Below are 18,683 nucleotides of genomic sequence, written 5' to 3'. Positions count from 1 at the left end.
ATCTTTTCAGCTGACAAGCCGAGGTACCAGGAGGTAAAGGCAGTCTTACCCTGGTCTAACTGGGCCCTAAGCACCAGATCCAATACACTTTATGAAATCAAGTGCCTTGGCCTACGGATGTGAATTACTAACATGAAATGTCAAATAGAAATCCGTAAAATGCTTCTGGAATGCGTTCAGTGGTACACATCCTCGGTAATGTAAGAGATTGGCATTAAGAAAAGATGGAAGGAATCTGAACAGCCAGAGACAGTCTCAAAACTGAAGCTGGTCAGATAATGATGCCCTTGTGTCCCCAGGCTGTCATGCTGCTGGTAACACCCCTGTCATTAGACTGTTACTGTGTGTTGTACAGTAGAACCCGGGAGCCTATGTCTGGAGCTCTGTGTGAGGTTTGTGGAGAAGCTGCCCTCTCTGCATTCCCTGTTTCATGGGCTCATTTGTAACAGCCTTTCAGGTCTGACGTATGTGAATTGTGCCAGATGTCTGCTACTCCTTCAGTCCCCAGAGGGTCTGCTACTCCTTTAGTCCCCAGAGGTTCTGCTACTCCGTCAGTCCCCAGAGGTTCTGTACATTGCGCTGCAGTGGACATGCACCATTAACACAATAGTACCCTGTATACACTCTTCACCAGTACTCCATCGATTGGCTCCTATCTTGCCTCATCAATTGCCGAGTACGGCTCCTTCATTACCATAGCCCTGTCCTAATCCCCACATTGTAATATGGAGTGTACCAGTGACAAAGAGAGAGGCCATAAGGAGGTTTGTGCTCTCTATACAATCCTGGAGACTCACACTTGGGAAGGAGGAATTGGCTAATGCACAGGTGCAGAATTACCATCATGATCTTGTTTATAACACAAATGTTACATAACATAAATCTTCTCTATGTCCTCTGTAGCTGAGGATATCTGCAAGCTGTACTGCATCGCTGAGGACTTTGCCTTCTTCTTTGCCATGGCTAGCAAAGTCAAGGATGGGACATCCTGCTCAGACCACAGAGGTGACGTGTGCATCGAAGGAGTCTGTGAGGTAAACTACAGATTTGAGGAACGTGATGTACTGTACAGCAACACATTAACTACTGTTCCTAGGTCGTCATTGAAAATAAGAATTTGTTCTTAACTGACTTGCCTAGTTAAATAAAGGTAAAATAAAATTTAAAAAAATAAAACTACATCTAAGTCAACTGAATGTGATATAGAACACAGGATGCTTTCTGTGTTATCTAAGTTCCTTCTGTTTACTTCCATCCTGCAGCCGGTGGGTTGTGACCAGGTCCTGGGCTCTAAGGCAACTCTGGATGCCTGTGGAGTTTGTAGAGGGGACAACTCCACCTGCAAGTTCTTCAAAGGCCATTACGTCCTCCAGCACAGAGCTAACGGTACGTCAAACAAGAAGACTGACAGGGTCATATGTTTCGGTGGGCGAGAGGGGGAGCTCTGTTGTAGGACAGTTCTGGCACAGTGTTATTGGGGCAGAGTTATCTGAACATGACAGGGTGAATTCTCTAGCAGATGCTAGAGGGGAGACAGTCCCTTCTTCCAGACCTAATACTATACTCTCACAACTGGCTAATAGCAACCTTTCCAGATCACTGTGTGTGTGGCCCTTTAAGGGTCCAATAGACAAAGCTTTGTGACTGAACCGAAAAGTGACCGCTTGGCAGACCTAGATGTTGGGTCATGGAGCACAGGCTGGGGTTGCTTCTAATATAGTGGAAAGTTATTTATGTGGCAGCTTGCATGCGTCGTTACACCAGGGCAGCTGTGTACTGCAGAGAGTTATAATGGTTTATGCTGTCTCAGTGAATTAAGCTTACTGTCTCACCTCTTTACTGAAAACATGGCACCATATGATCATGTTATATAAAACACTCTGTAATTCAATGCACAAAGGTAAGATTAAAACCAGGGAAAGTTTTTCGTTTGAAGGTGTTTTTTTGCACTGGTAATCTACTTTTTTGGTTTGGTCTTGATGAGAATTCATCCCAATAAAATACTTGAAAATACCCATGACAGTCTGTTGCTTGTATGGGATTATTATACAAATTGTGCTCTGTGTATCCACTGTAATGAGTGTTGCCAAGTTGAAAAAAAAGATGAATCTCTAATAAATCAATTTCCTGACTCTCAGAAGGTAAATGAGCTCTTTCTCTCCCTGTTCAGAATACTACGCCATGGTGACCATCCCACCTGGAGCTCGGAGCATCCATGTTCAGGAGATGGAGATCTCTACCAGCTACCTGGCTGTACGCACCCTGAAGAGGAAGTACTATCTGACAGGGGACTGGACGGTGGACTGGCCCGGAAAGTTCCAGTTCGGTGGGACGGTGTTTGACTATCAGCGCTCTTTCAACCGCCCAGAGAGCCTGTACGCGGCTGGACCCACTAATGAGACCCTGGTCTTTGAAGTAAGCTGCCCCTCCGTCCCCGTCTGCCCTGACGTCCGTTAGCGAATTAGCGGTGACAGGGCCTTGGCACAGCGCTCGGACGCTCACTCAGATGAAAACAAGGCCGGGCTGTAGTGCAGGGTGGGCGGGAAAAAAAATTGAAAACTCCCAACAACAACGAGTGGTACAGGGGAGTAACGCTACTGTTCAGGATTAATTGTGTCCTGATTCTGATGTCGTCGGGGCTTTCATCTCTAAAATCAAGAGGTCTGGGGTTCAAACAGCTCGCCATGCGCTTTGAACTTCCAGAATCGTGCACGTCATGCAAAAGAAGAAACAAAATCTGCACATTCCGCAAAATTGATCTGAAACCGGGCCGGCGGCTTTAACTTCAATAGAGTAGCGGGGAGAGGTGTCAGGCATCTCAGAGAGAGAGGGGGTGGGTGGGGGGGGGGAGGGGGGGAGACCGACAGAGCGAGAGAGAGGAAGAGAGAGAAGGGAGAAAAAGGTGTCCGTTAGGCTAAATGGGCCATCGTGCTTCCATATTCACCGTCCAGGTCAAAGCGGACCCCTCACTTTATGTGTCACAGGCCCTAGTATGTGATCCTGTGATGTAGTATTTTCCTTTTAAAACGTGCTGTTAATAAAGATGTAGACATAGCAGCTGGTTGGACACAGACACTGCACAGTTTGCACACGCTCAGCACATTCTTATGTATTATCTTTGTCTGTCAGAGCAGAGGCCTAAGCTCTGAGGTAAAAGCAAGCCATTACTTGTCGTCACACATTGCTGCAACTGATGGTCGAAACGAATAGAAATTAAGCTCCTGACAGTTGAATGTTATTGATTGTCCTTGGCGAATAAGTGACTCTCAAGGTTGGTCATGCTTTAGTTTGTATATTTAAGAGTTAGGGTGTTGAGAGGTAGAGGATATATTCCCCAGATAGCTATGTAAACGGTGGCAAGCTTTTTTCACATGCCCTTTGAACTTAGAAACAGAGAGGGGAAAACCAGGTGAGTTTAGAAAGTTTGGTTTGTTATCTATCCACCAAAGGCAAGGTGAAAGTCATGTAAAAGCTAGTTTGGACAAAGCCCTCGGCCTCGGGCTACCTGTGACCTGAGAGCTGAAGTTTAAACGGCGCCTATAAATATACGAGAAATGCCATAGTGAAATCCCTGGAATGCCTTTTAGTAATTTTTGTCATTTTGCAGAAAGGGGGGATTTGACCGTGTAGTTCCAATGTAGACATGTGTTTTTGTTAGCTTTACATCACCACACACAGTTGAACTAACCTGATTTGATCGACTTTAAAGTGCTTAGGGCTCCATTCTCAGCGTGGTAACAGCATGCTGCTTGCTGCACTGACATGGTTTTCTCCCATGTAGCCTAAGAGTCATGTGTCCACTAGCAGGGTTAGCAGTAGCAGGTCGCTGATCTGCAAATGAGAGGACATTAATCTCTCTAAGTATGTTCCGTAATTACAAATAGAAGAGAGAGGGACACAGATTAAAAGATTTAAATAATTCTGCAATTGAACTGTATAGATCTGAAAAGCTTGGGTCAGGGCACAGAGAGAGAGACTTAAATACGTTCCAAATTAGAAACGCAACAGAAGGGGAAGGAAACTGATTTCCACTGAGCCTGGCAGATATTTTATGCTGTCGTGGAAAACTAGAACATTATTGAATGTTCTGAGAAACTGACTCAACTAGAAACAATTTATGAAAACAAATGTTGAAGAGTGGTGAGGGTAAACTCTGACAGTGTTCATATATATAGCCTAATCAGACAGGAGAATGGAAGGAGAAAGGCGGAGAGAAACGAGACATAACATATGGTGAGCTCTAGGGATGTTATTTGAAATAGAATAGGGCTTATTCTCTGTATTCACATTCTTGTGGCAAAGTGTTCGGTGGGGTCACGCCAGTCCAGAGCAGAGGATTGTGGACCTGGGCAGCAGGCAGGCAGCAGGTGATGCTGGGGAGTTGTACCAATGTCTGCCACTCTGTAATTCATCATCATTTTCCCCTTAGCCTAATGAGAGCTACAGTGAAATGAATAATATACCCTGGGACAAAGTATTAATGATTATTTTCATAGGCATTAATCTACTCTAATTATGTGAGAATAGCAAGTTGAGATGTTGTTAGATTGTTGGTTTTTGTCTGTTTGAAACCACTGTGGCATATCAGAGAGCAGTCAAGCACCGCATTTTTCTACGCCTGGCCATGCTTTCCACCTGGCTACCCCTACCCCGGCCAACAGCTCTGCACAGCAACTTGCCCAAGCCTCCCCACTTCTCCTTCACCCAGATCCAGATAGCTGATGTTCTGAAAGAGCTGCAAAATCTGGACCCCCTAAAAATCAGCTGAGCTAGACAATCTGGACCCTCTCTTTCTAAAATTATCTGCCGCAATCGTTGCAACCCCTATTACTAGCCTGTTCAACCTCTCTTTCGTATCGTCTGCGATCCCTAAAGATAGGAAAGCTGCCGCGGTCATCCCCCTCTTCAAAGGGGGAGACACTCTAGACCCAAACTGTTACAGACCTACCTATCCTACCCTGCCTTTCTAAAATCTTCGAAAGCCAAGTTAACAAACAGATCACCGACCATTTTGAATCCCACCGTATCTTCTCCACTATGCAATCTGGTTTCCGAGCTGGTCATGGATGCACCTCAGCCACGCTCAAGGTCCTAAATTATATCATAACCGCTATCGATAAAAGACAGTACTGTGCAGCCGTCTTCATTGACCTGGCCAAGGCTTTCGACTCTGTCAATCACCGCACTCTTATCGGCAGACTCAACAGCTTTGGTTTCTCATATGACTGCCTCACCTGGTTCACCAACTACTTCTCAGATAGAGTTCAGTGTGTCAAATTGGAGCGCCTGTTGTTCGGACATCTGGAAGTCTCTATGGGGGTGCCACAGGGTTAAATTCTTGGGCCGACTCTTTTCTCTGTATATATCAATGATGTTGCTCTTGCTGTTGGTGATTCTCTGATCCACCTCTACACAGACGACACCATTCTGTATACATCTGGCCCTTCTTTGGACACTGTGTTAACAAACCTCCAAACGAGCTTCAATGCCATACAACACTCCTTCCGTGGCCTCCAACTGCTATTAAATGAAAGTAAAACTTAATGCATGCTCTTCAACCGATCGCTGCCCGCACCCACCTGCCCATCTAGTATCACTACTCTGGATGGTTCTGACTTAGAATATTTGGACAACTACAAATACCTAGGTGTGTGGTTAGACTGTAAACTCTCCTTCCAGACTCACATTAAGCAAAATGAAATCTAGAATTGGCTTCCTATTCCACAACAAAGCCTCCTTTACTTATGCTGCTAAACATACCCTCGTAAATCTGACTATCTTACCGATCCTTGACTTCGGCGATGTCATTTACAAAATAGCCTCCAACACTCTACTCAGCAAATTGGATGTAGTCTATCACAGTGCCATCCATTTTGTCACCAAAGTCCCATATATTACCCACCACTGCGACCTATATGCTCTCGTTGGCTGGCCCACGCTTCATATTCATCGCCAAACTCACTGGCTCCAGGTCATTTTTTTGCTCCTTTGCACCCTAGTATCTCTACTTGCACATCATCTTCTGCACATCTATCACTCCAGTGTTAATACTAAATTGTAATTATTTCACCACTATGGCCTATTTATTGCCTTACTTCCCTAATCATACTACATTTGCACACACTGTATATAGATTTTTCTATTGTGTTATTGACTGTACGTTTGTTTATCCCATGTGTAACTCTGTGTTGTTTGTGTTGCACTGCTTTGCTTTATCTTGGCCAGGTCGCAGTTGTAAATGAGAACTTGTTCCCAACTGGCCTACCTGGCTAAATAAAAGTGAAATGAAAAATAATAATAATAAAAAAATGTGAATTAGGTTGAGGCTTGGATGGAGGTGGAGGTGGGGAGAGGGCAGTTAGGGCTGTGGACTTTCACAGGCAGGCAGGGTCAGGGAGGGCTGTCTCGTGTTGTGTCTGATGTCAGGTGGCTTTCTGTGCTCCAGATGGACAGGGGAGCCCCTGGGGCCACGTTCTGGAACTTGTGTTTGCCGTGCCTGCTGTAAATTTGGACCGGTCGTGGACAGGCTAGCGTGAAGGGTCCAATGGCACAACTCCAAGGCAACATAGTTAGCCTGGAATCTCTGGGGGTCAGCTTAACTGTAACGATGTGCGCTGAGAGTCGGGAAGCAAGTTCAGTGAGTGAGTGTTTTAAAAAATAAACACAATGTAATACAAAAACAAGAAACACTAACAGCACACGGACATGACACAGAAACAGTAACGCCTGGGGAAGGAACCAAAGGGAGTGACATATATAGGGAAGGTAATTAGGGAAGTAATGGAGTCCAGGTGAGTCTGATGCGCGTAACGATGGTGACAGGTGTGCGCCGTCACGAGCAGACCCTCTCTGCAACGACTCCTCTGATAACGCTTTCAATCCAATTTGGTTCTCACCATGCCTACTGCCGAGGTTCTTGGTTTCTGCTACCTGTTGTGGACTCACTGGAGTGTGCCTTTGGAGCCCGTACAACTCAGTACAGAGCAGTCTCACGTTCTCATGTCCTGCTTCACTGAGCTTCGGAGAGCGCCTTTCAGCATCTATCCGGATGCACATAAAGTTCATATCGCTGACTGTGCCCACGGGACAGATGTACAGATGCACAGTAATTTTATCTGATCCCAGTACAGATGTATTTATGTGTAAACCCCCTGTCTTTACTCTAGTTGGACTACAATAGGGATCATCTACGGTGAGGGCTGAGGCTGTTAGCACATTTAGCTGGTAAAACTCTTAAAGCATGTGTGTGTGTATGTCTTACTGGGTCACATACACAACAACATTTGAGACAAATATTAGCGTTTGATATGAGAAACAATTACTTGTCATAGGTAAAGAATTTGCTATTTGCTTACATGCCTAAATCTATTAAGTCAGTGTCACTGCTGCTGGTCATTGTCAACAAATCCCTGAGTTTGGTTTGAATATTGTCCCCCAAAAAGTTTTGGCCAAGTCTATGGGGAACAAAGCAGCCCTTCATTTTGAGAGCTTTCCACTCCATTAGAAGCAACCCCAGCCTGTGCTCCATGACCCAACATCTAGGTCTGCCAAGCGGTCAGTTTTTGGTTCAGTCACAGAGCTTTGTCTATCGGACCCTTAAAGGGCCACACACAGACACACACATACAAAGACATGCACGCACACACGCACACACACACACACACACACACACACACACACACACACACACACACACACACATACACACACACACACACACACACACACACACACACACACACACACACACACACACAGTTCCACAACGCCATTGTCACCAAGTCACTGGTTTCCTGCCACTTCACTTGTCTTAGTTTTTCATTGTCATTCTCTATGGTCCATTGCTTGGAACCACTTCAGGGTATGCTTAGACTTGTCTATTTTGGCAGGGGAGGAGAATGACTGCTAACCACACTTGTCGAGGTGCTAAGACGGATCCATTACATCACTGTCATATCCCCCTCTCTCCCTCTCCCTCAGATCCTGCTGCAGGGTAAGAACCCGGGTGTGGTGTGGGAGTACACCTTGCCTCGCAGTGAGAGGAAACCCAACTACACATGGGGAGTGGTTCGCTCCGACTGCTCTGCCCCGTGTGCTGGAGGTGAGCCTTGGATGAGAGAAGTGTGTGTGTGTGTGTGTGTGTGTGTGTGTGTGTGTGTATGTGTGTGTGTGTGTGTGTGTGTGTGGTGCATTGGGGTGGCAGGAAGTGCATTCTGGCTTATCAAAAGCATCTTTGTAAGCGACAGTGAAAAGGTTGCACAGTCTCCCCTTGGTCCTTTACAGACCTCCCTGAGTACTCTGTCCTATTCACTCATCAATGTATGTCAGCGAATGTGTGTGTGTTGTTATATGTGAGCCTGGATCAGTGGCTCCCTTACTCCATTCACTTTATCCCAGTAGGGAGGGTGACAGCAGACCGAGCAGACAGAGAGCTCTAGACAAGCTTAGAGCAGAGATCGCTATCTGCACCCTGTCACTATTTCGTTCATACTTTACTTTAGTTGTCAAGCCCTCCCATGTTGCTCAGACGGGAGAAGAGAGTGGGCTTTGTGTGACCTTTCAGTGGTTGTAAAACACAAGGAAAACTGAAAAGAATGATGTCTGTCTGCCTTGCTCTCTTTCTCTCTCTCTTTTTCTCTCTTTCAGGTCAGATCTCGACAAAGGCCATCTGTTTGCAAGATCAGCGGACCCAAGTCAACTCGACACAGTGCAACCCTCAGACCAGACCAGTGCTCAGCTCTCACCTGTGCAACACGCAGCCCTGCCCTGCCTAGTAATTAACTCTCTCTTTCTCGGTCTCTCTCGCTCTGTCTCTCTGTTTCTCTCTCTCTTTCTCTGTCTCTCTCTCTCTCTCTCTCTCTCTCTCTCTCTCTCTCTCTCTCTCTCTCTCTCTGTCTCTGTCTCTGTCTCTCTCTCTCTCTCTCTGTTTCTCGCTCTCTCTCTCTCTCTCTCTCTCGCTTTTTCTCCTTCTCTCTCTCTTTCTGACAGACACATACCACAACCTCAGCCTACTTTCTGTGCAGTAGTTCCATTGGCGAGCTGCTGTGGCTTGGTCTGGGATGCTGGTGTGGTCTCTTTGCTGTGGGCAGGGACTACTCAGCCTTCTCTCCTTGTCGCGTCCTGCTGGAGAGCCCCGTACGTTCCCTACCCAAGGCTCCGGCTCCCAAACCAAACAGGATTAACATACCCTCCAGACAGGGGCAGGCCTGCCTGGTATTCCCAGCGCTGGCCCCTGCTCAAAGCCACAGCTTCTAGGCCACAGAGAGCCGCCCCAGCCCCACTCATGCTCAGTTTTACTCTGCCTGGCCGTTTGAGTACTGCTCGCACTGATAAGGTTCAGCACAGAGGCAGCTCTGAAGAAGACCACCACAGCATCTCGTTTCTCCTCAATGACCGGTCTTCACCGCAGGAGAGAAAGAATGAAGATTCTAGAAAAAGCCAGACAGAGATTACAGATGAATTTATTTGGCAATTATTAACGACTGTCTACTAAATTGGGATAGTCAACAATTTTCTGCAACCACGACAGACCAGTAAAAGTAATTTCCAGACACTTACTGGGCACCAGCAACCCTTTCAGACATTTTGGTTGGTCTCATCCTTCGAGGAATTTATTTCAGACACCAACCATTTTCTTCAGTCACTGGATATTATTCTCAACTTTGCAAATAAAAAGTTGGCATATTGAATGGACTTCACTTTGAGCTCTGCTCCAGTGACAATCCATTCAGTTCCTATGGGACTGGATCGATTTACGATGCTCCTGCATCAAAAGGAACAGCCATGAACCCGTCAGTAGAGAGACTCTTTGAGCCCGACACACTGACAAAGAGATGACAAACGTCTTCTCTCTCTCCACTCGCCTGTCATCCTCTCCTCATTGTTGTCTGCCTGTGTTGTCTGAAGTCCCACCCCTACACTCACGTTACAATACAGCGTATATGAGTGATGGTGGGTGAGGTGGAAATCAGGACCATATGACTTCCTTAAAGAAACAATAGTAACCAGTGCAGCTTTCCCTGTCCAAATCTTGACAAATCGTTCAATAACAGTGGGTAATTGAAACAACTCTAAGCCTGCTGGGAGTCAGTGAGTGCCTTTGCTGTGTGTGTTGTTGTGTGAGTACGGTACTGTTGCATCTTGGGGAGTGCGTTGGTACATCATTCTATTCTACATCATTATCGCTCAGACATGTTGTAGGCCTGGTGCTAGACCACTTAAACCACTCACTTTCTTCTGTGCTCAGGGGACTATCGTCATCAAATTTTGACAGCAGCACATACCACAGAGATCACCTTCTCTTCTTCTGTGGTATGTGCTGCTGTCACATTTTTGCCACGTCACATTTCCAAAGGCGGCTCCGTCGCTGTATAGAAGGCTAAGACCCGAGTCTGTGCTGCCCGCCTGAGAGGGTTAATAACCAGCCAGGGCGCTATCAGTTACAACTAAAACATGCTGCCACTGTTTTTCTGTGAGGCTCCCACCATTTGAGAGGGGGTTTCTTCCCTGTAATCTGGGTCAGACTATATCTGTTATCAGGGGAAAAGTTTAAATGGACCAGACCACTAATGACCTGCCCCCGTGTGAGCTGGAGAGGAAGTGTGCCGTCCAGGTGAATGATATCATCAACATAAATCCAAGAGCAGAGTCCTGTTCATCAGTACCAGACTTCTGTATCAGTGGACCCTGTTTCCCGCTGATGAAGTGTCAGGATTTATGGGATACCTTTTACAAATACTTCCAAACTGTATGGGCATGCTATCAAAACAGAAAAGGAGGAACGTAAAAGAGGCCTCTTTCCAGCGACTATCTGCAGTGCTGACAGGTCTGTCCATGTTTTATTATAGAGAGACAGTCTGGATCCCCACAGAGCCAGATCAGTCTAGCCAGCCAGGAATCCAGCAACTCCAGCCTGAGCACTGGTCTCGGGGCCCCAGCCCCAGCCTCAACCAGACAATGCAGGCTTGCCTGCAAGGGCCACCGGCTTCTGTGCAGTATGGGGCATGGCGAGATCAAACACCACGAGGCCCGCTAGCAGCCAGCCCAGGATGTCACCGGAAAGATAAATGTTAATGCCTTAAAGAGTTTTGCAGTTCCCCTGGTGCATCCGTTTCTACTCTCTCTCTCTCTCTCTCTCCTTTCTTCTGTCTGTCTCTCTCAATGTTACTTTTGTTTCCCTTTTTATTTATTTGACTTGATTATTTATTTAGTTTATAGTTTATTTAATGCTCTGGAGAAGATCCCTGTAGGCAGGCTGCAGCTGTAGAGTTACTTACCTGGCTCTTCCTGGGTAGTTGTGGCACGTGCACTAAACAATGGGAGAAACAGGGAGACAGCAGCAGGCAGGCCCAGAGCAGGGAGGAGGAGGAGGAGGAGGAGGTGCTCAGAGAGACTGCTGTTTAGAATGGTGCTTGAAGTTCTAACCTGAGGTGCTTTTGGTTGCTGTGCAAGATCTTTCACTGCTACGTTACACTTGAACAGATTGTTGGTATAGTAATTTATCAGTCAGATTATGCATCCGATGAAAAGTCAACGTATGCCAGCGAAATGCACCCCGTACCATGACAGTAAAATGTAACCAAGCCATCCAGTATTTCTCAATATTCCCTACATTTTTCAAGTTAAATTGTATGGCTGGATATATGCGAGTTATTGAAAGATTCCAGAAATACAAATTACAGCTAAGCCAACATTGAAGCACATATTTTTATTTATATTGCAGTGGGGGAAAAAAAGAGAATAGAAATCTGAACCGGTGCTTTGCTAGACGGGTTGTGTTTCTCCCCTCAAAATTGCAGTTTAGCCTTCTCTCTTATTTATCAGAGCTGGGTTTGAAGGGAAATGAAAGGTCTGACAGAAGGGCAGTAGGAGTGGCTGGTCGGCACCGGAGCTTCAGAACTCGACTGAGTTAGCTGTCCATCCTCCTTGCCCCTGGTCATGTGGTTGTCAGAGCAGTCATTTGCGCTAATCTCCCTTCGCCCCAAAATGCCAAGACACAGTCTATTTTCGAGGCAGGCTGCTTTCATCAGAGGCTGAGAATGATCCAGAGATACCAGAAGGCCACAACTAGTGGAAACACTGAGTGTAGCATCCTGTCCCTCCCTACGGCCAGACCAGACCAGGCCAGGGGAGAGGAGAGTTGGGCTAAGGGGTTAACTGAAGGTGAGAGTTGGCTGTATAAGGTTAGCCTAATACTGTATGGTGGAAACCTTGCAGTGTTTAAGTATGTTGTATACAAATCAAACCACATTTTATTAATCACATACTTCGTAAACAACAGGTGATGACTGACAGTCAAATGCTTACTTATGAGCCCATCCTAAAAATGCAGAGAGAGAGAAAAAAATAGAGAAATAATAGAAAAGTAAAACACGTAATAATAAAAGTAACAATAGTTACACAATTAGTAACAATGACTTGACTATATACACGGGGTACCAGTACCGAGTTGATGTGCAGGGGTGCTAGGTAACTTGAGGTAGATATGTGCATATAACTAGGAATAAAGTGACAGATACTAAACAGTAGCAGCAGTGTATGTGATGAGTCAAAAAAAAAGTGAGTGCAGAAATTGTCAACGCAGATAATTTGGCTAGCTATTTAGCAGTCTTATGTCTTGGGGATAGAAGCTGTTCAGGGTCCTGTTGGTTCCAGACTGCATCGGTACCGTTTGCAGTGCGGTAGCAGAGAGAACAGTCTATGACTTTGGTGGCTGGAGGCTTTGACCATTTTTAGGGCCTTCCTCTGACACCGCCTGGTATAGAAGACCTGGGTGGCTGGGAGGTCTGCCCCAGGGATGTACTGTTTATGTTTAGATTCTCGTGTGTGTGCTGCGTGCAGAGGTGGGCACTGATGCTGTTACAGCACATGTGCAGTATGTTTGTGTGAGTGTGGGTGCGTGTGTATATGCCTGTATGTGTGTGCGTGTGTCTCTGTCCTTCCTGTGGGCATAGAGTAGAGAGTGATGGGTGTGTTTAGACCCAAAATAAATGTAGGAAATCTGTGGTTCCTTGCCGTGATTAGGGATCTGCGTCATGTGGTTGACACGCTTATGACAGAGGTTAGGAGGGGAAAGTATACAGCCGAATCATCTGTTTGGATAGGTTCCCTGCTGACTGCTGAGTACAGCAGTTATTCTGCAGTGTGTGTTTGTGACAGTGAGATTATGTGCAGGTTTATGAGTCAGTCTAAGAGGTTTACCGCCATTCTGTTTCTCATAATTCAGTCACTCTTTTTTGAGGAGCGTTTGTTGGTTTGCTACATGGGCTGACACATCTCTCTCCGTTTCTCTCCTCAGCTGGACAACAGGGAACTGGGGGCCCTGCAGTCAGTCCTGTGGAGGTGGCCAACAGACACGTCACATCCAGTGCTTGCGTAAGGTGACGTACCAGCGGGAGGAGGTGGTGGCTCACTCCCTGTGCCCCGTCATCGCCCCAGCCCAGGTGCAGCCTTGCCACACCCAGGCTTGCCCACCTGAGTGGAGCTCTGGGGCCTGGTCACAGGTAGGCCACACTGCACGACATGCCCATATACTGCCATTACATTATGAAAAAAATGTTTGGGGGGGAAATCTCTTAATTTGATAATATAGGACTTTGAGATATGTCAGGTAACGCTGCAATTAATAAGCAAATGTCTGCGGTGGCCTATTGCATGGAGAAAACACTTTACTGCCCTCTGCTGGACACATGGTTAATTGCGTACTCACTGGCCTGAGAACAGTACTATATAACATAACTATTTCAATCATATTATCATCATTAATCACGCACCATTATTGTGAGTCCCTCAGTTTAGAGTTGGCTAGGCAAAACTGACATGGCCGGATTTATAGAGGCTATGATACCTAGTCATGATCAGCGACAGTGTTCTCCGTCTGAGTCAGTGGTGACTGGGATCTCCACCTGCTGTTTCTGTAAACGCCTGTCTGTCAGCGATACTGCAGATACCTGGAGGGACGTTTCCTCTTCACTGCAACATACCTGACCTACGCTGTTATGTTGTACTGTTTTTCAGAGTTCTCAGGCCATCTCAAGATGAGTGTGTCTCTTTGTAGAGAGAGCCCAGAGTGATTTAGACACAGGTCATTCGGACTGTAGACAGAGTGCACTTTACAGTGCACTGACTACCTCCCTTACTGACTACATCCCCCTTATTGACTGCATCCTTCACAGGGTTCAGACGCAACTCATTCTGAGCATGCCTCCCAGTATGAGTTCAGGCTGAGTTTACCAGACCCTCTGTTCCTCTGCTCTCCTCTCAGTGTTCCAAGTCGTGTGGGCGTGGGATGAGGAAGCGTGGCGTGTTCTGCAGAAGCACTGACCCCGGAGCAAAGGCTGTGGTGGTGCCGGACAGTATGTGTAAGCCACACCTCAAACCCAAGGCCCAAGAGACCTGCGTTCTGCGCCGCTGCCCCAAGAATGACCGGCTGCAGTGGTTCACAACACCCTGGGGCGAGGTAGTGACTCACGGAGACAGACAGACAGACGCACATGCTGTACAAACACACCCACACATACTTTGTATAACCTTGTACACGCCGACGCACAATGAAACCAATACATGCATTGAGAAGGTCTAGACAGATATGCATTTGCGACAAACATACACATCCAGAGTGCTGATGCTGTGTCCCCTCTTCGGAAACAAAGCAAATAGCCTCAATACCAAATGTAAACGTTACAGACATTCAGACATTCACTTTATAAGTTGAGCTCCGTTGCCATGGCGATGCGGGGTGACCTTGTCTTGTTCGCTCCACTGGGGGACCAGCTGTATTTCTCTCTGAGGGTTCTCACGTTGTCTTATTCTCTCCGTTCTCTTTTTGCTAATGGTGCCTCCTCTGGCCATTCACTCCTCAGTGCTCCACATCCTGTGGTCCAGGGGTCAGAAGGAGAGAGCTGCGTTGTGGGGAGAGGGATTCACAGGGGGACTACACAGACTTCCCTATGAGAAGGTGCAGGAACCTTCCCAAACCCTCTGGGGATCTCCAGCAGACCTGCAGCAGGGGGCCGTGCCCAGAGCCTCGACTTGTCGCCCAAGGAAGGACAGCCAGTGCAGTGGTCCTGGGCTGGTACTCTTCTCCTTGGCAGCAGGTACGCATATTCACTCTCCATCCACCCTGCCTGTTCTCCCAGACATGATGGGGATTCATGTTGAATGGATGTGGATTTAGTGAAGCATCCTCTCGCTCTCTCCCTCTCTGTTGTCAGGCCCAAAGGGGGTGATATTCATGTATATGTATGTAGTATCTACCAAGGCAACCTCTTACAGTCTGACATCTGACTTCCCCTTGATCAGGGGGCCTGTGATGTCTGTATGCATGTAGGCTCTCTCTCCTCTCCCTAGACATAGCTTGGAGGTAAAGGACATGGTGTATGCATTCGTAATATATTCTATGTGCAATCTTCAACACTCTCTCTCGCTCTCTCTCTCTCTCTCTCTCAGTGTTCTGTATCCTGTGGGGGAGGGGTACAGTCCCGTTCTATCCAGTGTCTGAGACAGGGACGTCCTGCAGCTGGATGCCTGAACCACCAGAGACCCGTAACATCCCGGGCCTGCAACACACACTTCTGTCCTGCTCCTCCTATTCACGTACCTGCCCACGTTCCTGCTCCTGCGCCAACACTCAAAGGTGAACTAATTCAACCACTCATAGAAACAATTGTAAAGTTCTGTCTGACATTTTTGTTGGTGCGCGTTTATTAACACTATCCCCCTGATCCTCTCTCCGTCAGACGAACAGTCTTGTGTTGACTACTTCAGCTGGTGTCACCTGGTTCCTCAGCACAGTGTGTGCAATCACAAGTTCTACGGACAGCAGTGCTGCAAGTCCTGCAATGGCAAAAAGCTATAAGATTGGAGGACTCCTTATTCCCATGAGCCTCTAGCTGCAAATTGGAGGGAAATTGCATAATATGCGCTACAACTCTAAAGGACACTGTGGTTCAAAAATACATTTTGGGCCATAATGCACAAGAGAACTGAGGCGCAGTCTTTGTTCCTGGAGTACTTGACTAACAGTGATTAGCGAAATAAAAGAGAATCATCTCCATGTTTGTGGACACGTTGTGCTAATGATGGCAATGTGGGTAAAGACATTCATGCTAAACAGCATCTTCTCAGAACTGGAAATACAATGCAACAAATTATTCCAGGACACTCTCTGTATAAATTCATGTGTTGTATGTCCAGACATTGTCAACATCAAAAAGAGCTCTAAGAATATATGCATTTTAGCTCACTAATGTTTTTTTATATTTAAAGGCATCTGCTTTCAGACAACATTTTAAGTTATTATGGCCCACATGTTATTTAGCATTTGTCAGGTGTACCATGGGCTTTGTGTGCTGCATGTGCGCCATGATTCAAGCTCTTTACATGTAGGGGTATGCCTACCACAAAAACTCTGCAGATTCAATCATTAGACTGTACATTATACATGTAAAACTTTCAAACTTGATCACAACTCTCATATGCACTTATCAGGCCTGGTCCCTCTATCTGTCATGGTTCATAATTGGTGCTTTATTGTGTAACGAGATACAGTACTTACAGTACATGTGTACATTCCATACATAGTCATGTTGTGAATACATGCCTATTTGTATATGAGAAAATAACATTTGCTTACCCATATTGTAATGTATCCTCCAAGTGTCTTGTGAAAATATTGGTGCAATTCTGACAGCTGCCGGGGGAAACCATATGTTCTTTCCCCATCCATCATAATGATAAGTAAACATCCTCTGTCTATTGGGCCAGCAGCACTGAACCTAGGTCCCTTCACACCGGGTAGATATGATGCCAAATCATTAACTAGCGCTGGGTATAGCCACAGAGGATCCCCCAGACTTCCACCACTCATTAATGAAAATCAATGTCTGCAGGCTAGTAAAGGGAGCTGTGGATGGGGCCGGGTCAGAGAAGATGCTTTATTTCCTCTGCCTGGCCAGGTGGGAGATGTGGAGAGAAGTGGTGGGCGAGAGTTGGCGGAATAGTTGGGAGGGAGGCGGGGGTAGCCAGGGGTTGAGGTTGTCGACTTTCTCTCGACATACTTTTTCAGAATGCTAGTTAGTCACAGAGCCTGGCGTGGTGGGAGCAGACAGACTTTAGGGGGGGGGGAGCAGAGCAGACCAACAAATGCCTCTGAAAAGGACTGCTGCATACTTCACTCTGTTTACTTTGCCCCTTCTCTCACCATCCAGACCAGCTCTGTTTGGTTTGTTTGAGAAAATGTCAGCATCCCTCCACTCCCCCGCTCCCTCTCTCCTGACCCCCACCTTCATTTTTAGCATCAGTTAGTGCTATGAAATACTGTAGATCGCAGCTACATGATGGTAAATCCCATTTGCACTAGTGGCCCTGTGGAAGGCAATGGGATAGCCAATTGTACAGACAGCAAAGGCAACTTACTTCCAGCCAGCAGGGAGAGAAACAGGAAGAGCATGGCTAGAGTATAGGATGTTGTTTGCTATAGATCATAAAGATTCTACATCTCCCCCTGCTCCCCAGAGAGGGGTGGCCCCATACAGAGAGAGAGAGAGGTCTTGTCTGGTCAGGGGCACTCATGACCAGGGAGTTGTTTTTCCTCCTCCTCAGCCTGCTCTCCATCAGTGGCTTGGGATGAAGAGTGTAGAGGGACAGAAAGAGCAAGACTGATATGATTCTGAAGGACATTCCTGAACGGTGGCAGTGCTGGGCAGGGCTCTCTCTGTCTCTGGTCTGGCCTGCTCACAGCTAACACTGTCATTATCACGGGAGGTTACCATTCCTTCCAATACCACAGCTTCCTCCTCTGCCTTCACCAGGCCTCAACAGCATCCCTGCAACCTACGCTCACAAAGGGTCAAAGATGGACTGTTGACTGCTCCCTCTGCCTTTCTTGCTATACTCGCACGGTCATGTTTATGAACTGGTTTCCACCAGGAATGGTACTCTGTATTATAAAACCACTCAATTAGTCGCCATTTCCTGTAAGTTGTCTGTGTGAATTATCCCTGGTTTATGGTGTTGAACGAATGCTCTCAAAATAGACGTTCAAATATCACGTTGGACTGTAGGAGGATATTTGATTTTACGTGTGTTTTTCATCAGCCTTGCATAATTCATATTTCTATATGTGTCCTTGTTATTTTCCATGTCCTGTACAGTTGTTGTATGCTCTATTGTCTTTTCACCTGTAAAAACAGGAAAAGTGTGTAATTTATTACCTATTTCATTGGATCTGAGAAACTGAACACTATTGGTTGAGAGGGGAGCTGCTTGTAATATAGACCATGATCAGTGTAATATTTAATACATTTTCTCAAAGTTTTATAATAAAACTATGACAAGATTTATTCCCCCTACCTCTCCGATGCTCCTAATACTTTTGTGCCACACTCAGCGGGAGGGATGATTGGGTATAATCAACACGTTTCTCTCAATCCAACCTGAATCATGACGGCATGATTCCCCCATCATTTCCACTGCACGCTTACAGTCCTACTGAGAGGCAGGCATGGCAGGGTGAATTATAAACACCTAGCGGATCAGTGCAGCCATTTTGTCGATTTTCAGGGGCAGTGATGGTGCTGGGAGTTGGAGGTTTTTCAGCTATGTTCTTCACTCGGTTCATGGGAGGATGTATGCCTTGTCATGGTCCTGTGCATAACAGTCCCCGTCTGTTTCATCCATGATCA

At 46.5% G+C, this 18,683-nt stretch overlaps 1 protein-coding gene across 1 annotated transcript in view; it reads left to right on the top strand.

Annotated features, from left to right (window-relative positions):
* adamts18 (ADAM metallopeptidase with thrombospondin type 1 motif, 18) overlaps nucleotides 1-18,350 on the top strand; it is a 53,264-nt gene extending 34,914 nt beyond the window's left edge. Inside the window, exons 14-23 of the mRNA XM_014126501.2 lie at nucleotides 904-1,034; nucleotides 1,263-1,386; nucleotides 2,171-2,415; nucleotides 7,981-8,101; nucleotides 8,647-8,773; nucleotides 13,298-13,502; nucleotides 14,264-14,458; nucleotides 14,862-15,095; nucleotides 15,448-15,634; nucleotides 15,738-18,350. Of these exons, the coding sequence (XP_013981976.1) occupies nucleotides 904-1,034; nucleotides 1,263-1,386; nucleotides 2,171-2,415; nucleotides 7,981-8,101; nucleotides 8,647-8,773; nucleotides 13,298-13,502; nucleotides 14,264-14,458; nucleotides 14,862-15,095; nucleotides 15,448-15,634; nucleotides 15,738-15,856 (1,688 nt within the window). The 3' untranslated portion in view covers nucleotides 15,857-18,350. The remainder of the gene's footprint in view (nucleotides 1-903; nucleotides 1,035-1,262; nucleotides 1,387-2,170; nucleotides 2,416-7,980; nucleotides 8,102-8,646; nucleotides 8,774-13,297; nucleotides 13,503-14,263; nucleotides 14,459-14,861; nucleotides 15,096-15,447; nucleotides 15,635-15,737) is intronic.
* Nucleotides 18,351-18,683: the final 333 nt, after the last annotated feature.

The sequence above is a fragment of the Salmo salar genome, chromosome ssa11, assembly GCF_905237065.1.
Source record: "Salmo salar chromosome ssa11, Ssal_v3.1, whole genome shotgun sequence".
Taxonomy (NCBI): Eukaryota; Metazoa; Chordata; class Actinopteri; order Salmoniformes; family Salmonidae; genus Salmo; species Salmo salar.
This window is presented reverse-complemented; position numbering and strand designations above follow the sequence as displayed.